At 41.4% G+C, this 10,941-nt stretch overlaps 1 protein-coding gene and 1 pseudogene across 1 annotated transcript; one reads left to right on the top strand and one right to left on the bottom strand.

Moving 5' to 3' along the window:
* Positions 1-415: 415 nt before the first annotated feature.
* On the bottom strand, positions 416-1,171 carry LOC143273147 (large ribosomal subunit protein uL6-like; annotated as a pseudogene).
* A 6,820-nt stretch (positions 1,172-7,991) lies between these two features.
* LOC102922899 (heat shock protein HSP 90-beta) lies at positions 7,992-10,490 on the top strand. Its single transcript, XM_042259483.2, has one exon. The coding sequence runs from the start codon at positions 8,082-8,084 to the stop codon at positions 10,254-10,256; it is 2,175 nt and encodes a 724-aa protein (XP_042115417.2). The 5' UTR covers positions 7,992-8,081; the 3' UTR covers positions 10,257-10,490.
* Positions 10,491-10,941: the final 451 nt, after the last annotated feature.

Genomic DNA, 10,941 nt, shown 5'->3' with positions numbered 1-10,941 from the left:
TATTTTGGGGAACACAATACCACCACAAGAGTCAGTTGCTACAAGTAAGACATCATTGAAAATAAATATTATCCATTCTTATTAACTGTAATTAACATCAGTTCTTGGGCTTGTGACCTCATGTGACCTAGTGAGACTGAAGGGAATGACCAACACTACAGCTGGCGCACAAAGCAAAGCACAAGAATTGTCAAATAACTTCCATTAGAACAGGTGAAGTAGGAATAACACTGCAGAGGGATCTGAACAATCCAATTCTTCTATTGTTGGGAACTAATCCCATAACAGATATTAATGCCCAAAACAATGAAAAGTGGATTTTTTCTTTTAGTAGAAGTCTTTTATTGGCCCCAAAGACATCCTAAGTGATACTTGTAATAAAGGATCTTGTTTCTGGAGCTGGGTAACTCAAGTCTTACTTATCAGCCTGATGCACTGTTACTTTTAAGACACATAGATGCCATCCAAACCCTTTTTGATATCCTAATTTTTAATTGTTGTAGCTTGCTATGTCAAAGGTGCTGAATTTGAAACAAGTTCAATATCATTTCCTTCAAGGATTAATTCATTCTTCTGGGCTTGAGAAACAGATCAAGCAACACCTGTTCTCATCTGAACCCTGTGAATGTATTTTGTATCCAAGAAATTTAAAATTTCAATCAAATATCGATTCTCCCGAATAATGATGTTGATGGGGGAAGTGAGCTCATACAGACGCCATCTTGTAACAGAAGCCCAGCGAACACTCTTAATTATGTTCTGAACATGGCTGCAGATGGTGCAGACTGTGGCCCAGTCTCTTCGTTTCCCCATCGTTTGTCAACCCGGGGCCTCTTCTTCTTCTTCTTCTTCTTCTTCTTCTTCTTCTTCTTCTTCTTCTTCTTCTTCTTCTTCTTCTTCTTCTTCTTCTTCTTCTTCTTCTTCTTCTTCTTTTCTTCTTCCTCCTCCTCCTCTTCCTCCTCCTCCTCCTCCTCCTCCTCCTCCTCCTCCTCCTCCTCCTCCTCCTCCTTCTTTTTGCAAGGAGACTCAGCTCTACATCGATGTGATTGAAGTCTCTCCAGAGGGTTCCCCTGGGGCCCTGCACAGTAACTTTGCTGTGGACATTTTCTGGAATGTCGACAGTCTGAATACTGAGAATGGCCTTCATTCTTGAGTAGATGTGGTGGAGAGAGAAAAGCAGATCCTTAATATTTCAGACCTTAGCAAAATGGAAATTGTGATAGCCATTCAATGACAGATTTTTATATTTTTTAAATGCTTTTAGAGGTATGCATTTCCCCCAAATGTATTCTTATTTGAAGTACTGAAAGTCACTGGATCCATGTGCATTTCTTGTTTGCTACACTCAAAAAATACAAAAATGTTAAACTATTTTTAAATACATGAGTTATAATTTTTTTCTTGCTCTGGCTTGGGCATCAAGATGATGGCTTAATAAAATATGTTTGGAAGCATTCCCTTTAGCTATATATTTTTGGAAAAATTTAAGAAGTATTGGTAATAATTCTTGGTATGTTTGTTAGAATGAAAGCCATGAAGCCATCTGGCCCTGGGCTTTGTTGGTGGTGCTGGAAGGTTTTAATTACTTCTTCAGTCTCTTCATTTGTTACTTGTCCACTCAAGTTTTCTGTTTCTTCCAATTCATCTTTAGCATTTTCTAGAAATGTGTCTGTTTCTTTTTGGTTATCCAACTCATCGGCATATGATTGCTCACAATAGTCTCTTATGGTCCATTTTATTTCTGAGGCATCTGTTGTAATGTCTCCACTTTATTTCTGATTTTATTTATTTGCTTCTTCTCTTTTTCACCTCTTAGTTTAGCAATGGGATTGCTGATTTTATTTATTATTTTCAAAGAACTCACTTTATTGATGTTTCCCCTGTGGGTTCTCTGGTTTGATTTATTTTTGTTATGATTGTTATTGTTTCCTCCTTCTGACGTTAGCTTTAGTTTTCTATTTTCTTTTTTTTTCTTTTACTAGTCCCAGAGGCACAGTCATAGGCTATTGTTTTCAACATTTTTTTTTCTTTTGACTCTTTGGAGATAGAAACACTTGTAGCCCAGGCTGGCCTTACTTTGTTATGTAGTTGAAACTGAGTTTGAACTTGTAATGCTCCCACTCTATCTCTTGAGTGCTCTTATTATAACTGTGTGCCAGGATCATCTCTTTTTTTCTCTTTTAATGTAGATGCTCATGGCTAAAAATGTCTCAGAATATCCTTGACTATATTCCATAGATTTTTTTGGTATGTTGTATCGCCACAGTCACTTATTTCAAGATATCTTTAGTTTCCCTTTGGATGTCTTCTTTGATACATTGATTATTCAGAAACATGGCTTTTAGTTTCTATATATTCATTTCTTTGATAATAATTGGTACAAAAATCCTCAATAAAATATCAAACTGTGTCCATACCACATCACAAAGAGCACACATAATGATCAAATCACTGGCATGCAAGGCTGGTTTAAAATATGCAAATAAGTTGACATGATGCATCACAGTATCAGAATGGAAGAGAAAATCCACATGATCACCCAAATTTGATGAAGAAAAAACATTTAACAAAGTTCAGTGTTCTTTCTTTTTCAATTTTTATTTTATAGCATGAGTGTTTTGTCTGTATGTGTACCTGTGCACCACATGAGTACCTGGAGCCTGTGGAGCCAGAAGAAGGTGTCAGATTCCCTTGAACTGGCATTACAGATGTTTGTGAACTACCGTTTAGGTGTTGAACCTGGATCCTTTGAGGCAATAGCAAGAGCTCTTAACCACTGAGCCATTTCTCCATCCCCTCAGTATCCTTTCTTGATGATAAGTCTTAAAAGTTTGATTTCTCAACTAATAAAGGACATTTATTAGAAAAAAAACCCTCAACTTAGAAAGGATATTTATTATTTAAAAAAAAAACCTACAGCTGAAATCATAATCAGTGGATAACATTTGAAAACATTTCTAATAACAAAGAGCTGGTAGAAAATGGAGGGGCCGGCTCTCACCACCCCTATTCAACAAAGATTTCAAGGTGGGAAATCAGACAAGAAAAAGAAATGCCAGGTACCCAAACTGGAACAGTAGTAAAATTATCTCTCTTTGTAGATGACCATGTGCTGTGTGTTGACAACACCAAAGATCCAACAACACGATTTAGAATCAGTAGATAAATTCAGCAAAGCTTCAAGATATAGACATTCTCATACAAAAAAGCAGTAGTATATCTATCTGTAAATATTAACAATAAACCAACTGTCAAGGAAATCAAGAAAATAATTCCATTTAGTGATAGCATAAAAAATGAGAAATCAAACCTATTAAGAAGGTGAAAAATTTGTTCACCGAAAAACTACAAAACATTGATAGAAGAAATAGAAGAAGACTCAAATAAATGGGAAGCTCTCTGGATCAGAAGAATCAGGAGTGTGAAAATGTCCCTGCTTCCAAAAGCAACAGACTCGACACAATTCCTATCAAAATCTCATTGTCATTCTTGAAAAACATAGAACAAATATCATAAAATGTATACTAATCTAAGATACTCCAAAGACCTAAAACAATTCTGACAGGACAAACCACACTGGAATCACCAGACTTAGCTGAAACCCTACGGCATTAAAAACAACATGGTAGTAGCAAAAAAGCAATAACATGAACCAATGGAGTAGAATAGAAATGCCGCCACACTTACGTGTCAATTAATATTTAACAAGGTCACCAAGAAGACAGGAAGGGGAGGCTAGGTCTTTATTAAAGGGTGCTGAGAAGTAGGAAATGGAGGCTCATGTCTGTAATCTCAGCACTTGGGAAACTGAGATAGGAAGATTGCCATGAGTTGGTGCCAGATGGGCTACATAGAGAGTTCCAGGCCAGCCTACGCTACAGAGTGAGCCTCTGTCTTAAAAGACAATGAAGAAACAAGCAGAAAACTCTCAAAACAAAACCAACATGAAAAAAGAGTGAAGAAATGGTGTAGAGGTCTGGGCAGTGGTGGCACTCAGGAGGCAGAGGTAGGTGGATCTCTTGAGTTCTAGGTCAGCCTGATCTACAGAGTGAGTTCCAGAACAGCCATGGCTATACAGAGAAACCCTGTTTTCACACTCCCACCCCCCAGCAAAAAGAAATGGTGTAGAGAAGAAACTGGATTCTCACATGGAAAAGAATAAAGTGTGACTCTAGTACCCATACAAAAGTCAACTCAAAATTTATACCATCCTAATTATGAGACCTTGCCTAACAACAACTCTAGATGAGAACATAGTAGAAAATTTCCTTGACGTTGGTTTTGCAGTGACCTTTAACAATATCACACCAGAAGCAAAAGAAATAGGACTACATTAAATTAAAACTTCTGAACTGTGAAACAAGTAGGAAAACGAAAAGACAACCCAAAGGCTGGAGAAAACATTTGCAATTCATATATCTGGTGAGGTATTTGTAAAGAACTCTTACAACTCCATCGCAGAAAACAATTCCGTTGAAGACCACAGGCCAGTGAGATGGCACAGTGTGGCAAGGTGCTTGCTGGGAAGACCGACAACTGGAGTTCAGCCTCGGGGACTCTCACAGCACAAGGAGAGAGGCAGCTCTTGCAAGTTGTTCTCTAACCTCCATGTGTGCTGTGGAACACACACACACACACACACACACACACACACACACACACACACACACTTTCTTAAAATATTTAAAAGGTAGACAATACATTATGTGCAGGTATAAAAATGTCATGAAACAAATTATCAGACCTAATTAATATATGGTAATTAAAAAAAAAGGGCAAAGAGCCTGAACAGATATTTCTCCAAAGGAAACTCAAAAATCACCAACAGGCAGGGAGAACAGGCACCTAAAAATAAACACTTATGTTCAGGGACTGCAAAATAAGCCCCCGCCCCGAGACCCCACCTCTCTGTAGGTATATTACACCCACAGAGGGGAAAGCAGCGCAAGGCTGTAGAGAAGAGGGAGTTTTCCTTCCGCTGGGAGAAATGCAGGCTGCTGGTACAGCCACTGGGTCCCAGTTCCTCCTCTGGAGACACACAGAACAGAACTGAAGTCACCATCCTGTGCCAGGCAGTGGTGGTGCACGTCTTTAATCCCAGCACTCAGGAGGCAGAGGCAGGCATATTTCTGTAAGTTCAAGGTCAGCCTGGTCTACAGAGTGAGTTCCAGGACAGCCAGGGTTGTTACAGAGAAACCCAGTCTCCAAAAACAGCAAAACGTTTAAAACAAAAACAAAAGAGAAAGAAATCACTCTCCTGTTAGGACATGCACTTTCATGTTCACTGTTGCATTGTAGACAGTAGACAAGGTGAGGAAATGATATTAATGTCTGCAAAATAATTAAATGAATGCCTCATTTACACTTAATTAAATGAATGATCTCTATGTGTGTTTATGTCTACATTCATACCAGTCTTACAAGGCATTTCTATTGTCCACGTGCTTACAGTTCTGTTGGAGAACACACCCCCACCACCACTCCATTATCTCATTACTCCATCAGAATCTTGGGCATTGTAACTATGTCAAGGGAATGATTTCTAGGTATTTTTATGTTTAAATATTATTAACAATTCCATGAGGAAATACCCTACAGTGGATATCTCTTGTATTTTCTCAACTTTGACACATTAGTATTTATGCTTTCACTATGTATTATTTAAATACCTGTATCTATTAATAACAACCTATGACAGTGAGGCAACCTTGAAATTTGTGCCTTATGTACCATGCTAGGAATTGGCTATGAACAGTTCCTTAGCTGACAGCATTCAACACTTGCTGCTTAGCTGGATGCTAATGTCCATATACAGGAAAGCAAATGGAGGTGAGTCGCTCCTAAAATCTGCTGAAGAGAAGTTCAGCATGACATCTAATCGAGAACTCACTGAACATTTAGATTTTTATTTCTAGTTTGGTGTCACACCAATATTACAGAATATTTTAGAGGCAAAATATAGGCCCACAAATTCAAAGAAGCAGGGCTCAGTGACCCCTTAATTGGCCCTCAAGGAGTTGGAGGAAACTATGAAAACCAGAAGAATCTAATTTATTTTTATTTTTACTCATTAATACATGACAGCTAAATTTGGGTTTTATATTGCTGCACGAAGCAGTGCCATTGTGAATTAGAATAAAAAGGCAAGCCCTCAGACAGCTAAGGAGTTGTTGCTTCTCGAAAATTATATTATAAACATATGGGATTGTTTTTAATGGATAACTATTTAAAATGCACATTAAAAATAAACAAAAAGGCTTAGGCACGTCCCAAGAGGGACAAATGGCATGAATTTTGAATGATAAATAGTTCTTAGAGTAAACTTCTTTCTGTGTATTTGAGGTTTACAACATATTATGGGATAAAGCTTGATTCGCACAGGGAGTTGATTAATATATCAGCCGTGTCACATCCTTACTTTATTGTGTGACAAAAGCAATCAAAATGGACTTTTCATGTAAATACTGCCTATGGCAGCATCCTATTAACATCAGTGTTCACCCTGTGTGTTAGACGGCCAACCCTTTGGACACCCCGCCCGCCCCCAGTCTTTTCTGTTATAAACCCACTGCGTACATTTTCTCTAAATGGAGACTTCCTTAATTGAAACCCTTGGGCATTTAAAAGGAAAATTGAATAAACAAATGCCTTCTTGGCAAAGAAGCCAAACAAAGTGCAAAGACATTTCGTGCAAACAATGACAAGAACCATGAAGAAGATGCCGATCCCACTGCGCCAAGCCCTAGTCCTGTCCCTGGAAAGTTTGTCGACCCACAGATCTGGAAACCAGTGAAGGAAATGCATGTGCCATCCAGAAGAGACAGCATGGGAATGTGCTGAGGTAGTAGTGTGGGTCCTAAAGTCACTCAGAGAGAGAATTCCTTCAACAGGGAGCCAACTGGGGTTTAGCTATACTTCTTTTTATAAATCTTTACTTTTTTTCCTTTCCAAAAGGGAATTTTGCTTTTCTTTCTCAGAAAAAAAATGATAGTGCTTTACAACCCATACTCACTATGAATAATCATATTTTACTAATAATTCTTATATTTCTCATGACAAGTGAAAAAACACCAAAGATATAAAAATCATAACAGCTTCTATTCCATATCTTTTTGGTATATTGTATTTTTTAAAATTGTAGTGTTCTGAAGCCAATGAAGAGAATAACTATCATTATTGGAAACATTTGAGTATATTTTGTGTAAATAATACGGTGGACAGCTTTTAAGAAGCATGATTAATTTTAAGTACTGATACCTCAGGACCTTTGAAAAGAAGCAGCATTGAATGCTTGCGAATCCTGAAAAATGAAATCCTTTTCTAATGCTGCCTTTATCCACAGCATCTTAGCCTCTGTTGGAACTGCCCTCAGGACTGGCTTGGGGGTGCAGCCCATTCTGAATGGCATGCCACACTGAGTGACAGGGTTAACTTGGACCAGGTTCCATGAGCTCTGCAGCAGGCTGTGAGGTAGTGAGCTTCGGACAGGCAGGGAAGCTAACCGGGTTCATACTTTACCTTTCATAAAGGGGGTTGGGCTGGCTGTGTCGTTTTGAACTTTAGGTGTTATATTTATCACCTTTAGCTTTAGAGTTGGTGGAGTCTGCAGGCCTGTCAAACTCAACTTGCATCCCAAGTGTTTTATCTAGTGGTTATGGGGACGTTCCACTACACTCGGAGGGTGACTGAAGTGGCCAGTAGAGGAGACTGAGGATGACTGAAGGTGATGTCAGCTCTTGGTCTGCAATGTTGCACAGCTCAGCAGTCACAATGTTGTCCTCAGCCAGCCAAGTAGTCTGCATGCTCTTCACTACAAATGTGGCTTCTTCAGAGATCTTCAGTTCCCATGACACGAAGACACACTTGTGTTTTTCCGACCTCAGTGCTTCTTTATGAACTCTTCCTCCACCTCTGCCTCCTTCACTCCTGCCGCGTGTTTGTTTGACTGTGGTGTTTTTCAGTTCCCCTTTAAAAAACAAAAACAGTCTTGAGTCACCCCCGCGCAGCCGAGGCTTGGCGTGCGAGTCGGACGCGCTCCGTGCCCACCGTGCTCTGTGCTACCGCTTGGCCTGCCCGTCAAGATGCCTGAGGAAGTGCACCATGGAGAGGAAGAGGTGGAGACCTTTGCCTTTCAGGCAGAAATCGCTCAGCTCATGTCCCTCATCATCAATACTTTCTATTCCAACAAGGAAATTTTCCTCCGAGAGTTGATCTCTAATGCTTCTGATGCCTTGGACAAAATTCGCTATGAGAGCCTGACAGACCCTTCCAAGTTGGACAGTGGTAAAGAGCTGAAAATTGACATCATCCCCAACCCTCAAGAGCGAACACTGACTTTGGTGGACACAGGCACTGGCATGACCAAGGCTGATCTCATAAATAACTTGGGAACCATTGCCAAGTCTGGCACAAAGGCATTCATGGAGGCGCTGCAGGCTGGTGCGGACATCTCCATGATTGGGCAGTTTGGTGTTGGATTCTACTCTGCCTATCTAGTGGCAGAGAAGGTGGTGGTGATCACAAAGCACAACGATGACGAGCAGTATGCCTGGGAGTCCTCTGCTGGAGGGTCCTTCACAGTTCGTGCGGACCATGGTGAGCCCATTGGCCGGGGTACCAAAGTGATCCTTCATCTCAAAGAAGACCAGACAGAATACTTGGAGGAGAGGAGGGTCAAGGAAGTGGTGAAGAAACACTCACAGTTCATAGGCTATCCCATCACCCTCTACTTGGAGAAGGAACGAGAGAAGGAGATCAGTGATGATGAGGCAGAGGAAGAGAAGGGTGAGAAAGAGGAGGAAGATAAGGATGATGAGGAGAAGCCTAAGATTGAAGACGTGGGATCAGATGAGGAGGATGATGGTGGCAAAGATAAGAAGAAGAAAACGAAGAAGATCAAGGAGAAGTACATCGATCAGGAGGAGCTGAACAAGACTAAGCCCATTTGGACCAGGAACCCTGATGACATCACTCAGGAGGAATATGGGGAATTCTATAAGAGCCTCACCAATGATTGGGAGGACCACTTGGCAGTCAAGCACTTCTCTGTAGAAGGTCAGTTGGAATTCAGAGCATTGCTCTTCATTCCACGGCGAGCTCCCTTTGACCTTTTTGAGAACAAGAAGAAGAAGAACAACATCAAACTGTATGTGCGTCGTGTGTTCATCATGGACAGCTGTGATGAGCTGATACCTGAGTACCTCAACTTTATCCGTGGTGTGGTTGACTCTGAGGACCTGCCCCTGAACATCTCCCGAGAAATGCTCCAGCAGAGCAAGATCCTGAAAGTCATCCGCAAAAACATTGTGAAGAAGTGCCTTGAGCTCTTCTCTGAGTTGGCTGAAGACAAAGAGAACTACAAGAAATTTTATGAGGCCTTCTCCAAGAATCTAAAGCTTGGAATCCATGAAGACTCCACAAACCGCCGGCGCCTCTCTGAGCTGCTCCGTTATCACACCTCTCAGTCTGGAGATGAGATGACCTCCCTGTCAGAGTATGTGTCTCGCATGAAGGAGACACAGAAGTCCATCTACTATATCACTGGTGAGAGCAAAGAGCAGGTGGCCAACTCTGCCTTTGTGGAGCGTGTGCGGAAGCGGGGCTTTGAGGTGGTGTACATGACGGAGCCTATTGACGAGTACTGCGTGCAGCAGCTCAAGGAGTTTGATGGAAAGAGCCTGGTCTCTGTGACTAAGGAAGGCCTGGAGCTACCAGAGGATGAGGAAGAGAAGAAGAAAATGGAGGAGAGCAAGGCCAAGTTTGAAAATCTCTGCAAGCTCATGAAGGAGATCCTGGATAAGAAGGTTGAGAAGGTGACAATCTCCAACAGGCTTGTGTCTTCACCCTGCTGCATTGTGACAAGCACCTATGGCTGGACAGCCAACATGGAGCGGATCATGAAGGCCCAGGCACTTCGAGACAACTCTACAATGGGCTACATGATGGCCAAAAAGCACCTAGAGATCAACCCTGACCACCCCATTGTGGAGACCCTGAGGCAGAAGGCGGAGGCAGACAAAAATGACAAGGCTGTCAAGGACCTGGTGGTGCTGCTGTTCGAAACTGCTCTCCTCTCCTCTGGTTTCTCACTTGAGGATCCCCAAACCCACTCCAACCGTATCTACCGCATGATCAAACTAGGCCTGGGTATTGATGAAGACGAGGTAACAGCGGAGGAGCCCAGTGCTGCTGTTCCTGATGAGATCCCCCCACTCGAGGGTGATGAGGATGCCTCCCGCATGGAAGAAGTAGATTAGAGACCCCTGGGAAGCCCATGTCCTCTGTATAGTTTCCCTGTGGCTCCCCCAGCAGCCTTGACTAGCCCTGACCTACCTGGCTCTCTGCTCATGCTAGAGGATCTCTTTTGTCCTGTCCTTGTGCCTTAAGGCAGGAAAATCCCCTCCCACAGAATAGCAGGGTTGGGTATTGTGTATTGTGGTTTTTGTTTTGTTTTATTTTGTTCTGAAATTAAAAGTATGCAAAATAAAGAAGATGCCGTTTTAAAAAAAAAAAAAAACAAAAAAAAAAAAACAAAAACAGATCTACCTACTCGCAGGTCAGTTGAGAGAAACAACAGTCTTTGGATAAATTATTGTAGCTTCTACAAATGCAGTTAAGGTAGGCTCAACTACATCTATTTAAGCCTGTCTGCTGGTGTGATGTGTTGTGTAAATATTTCAGAAATGCTATACTAGTCCTTGGTTCCAAACTATGCAGTGTATCAGTACTTTTCCTATTTGCTGAACACCGACTTAACTTTAATGATTAACAATGGCTGCGTATATTTCTCTCCCCTCAGCCCTTTCTCCCTTGGAGGTTAGTCGTCTCAAGCTCAGACATTCTAAGACTTGTGAGAAAACTCAAGACTGCAGGAAAGGCACTGGCATGAACTCCACACAGCTGTGGCTGTGGCATAAGAGGCTGTAATGTGCACTGGCAAGC

The sequence above is a fragment of the Peromyscus maniculatus genome, chromosome 5 (genome assembly GCF_049852395.1).
Source record: "Peromyscus maniculatus bairdii isolate BWxNUB_F1_BW_parent chromosome 5, HU_Pman_BW_mat_3.1, whole genome shotgun sequence".
Lineage (NCBI taxonomy): Eukaryota > Metazoa > Chordata > Mammalia > Rodentia > Cricetidae > Peromyscus > Peromyscus maniculatus.
This window is presented reverse-complemented; position numbering and strand designations above follow the sequence as displayed.

Excerpts from the sequence above, each read along its gene's own strand:
- LOC102922899 (XM_042259483.2), top strand. The coding sequence starts at position 8,082 with ATGCCTGAGGAAGTGCACCATGGAGAGGAAGAGGTGGAGACCTTTGCC.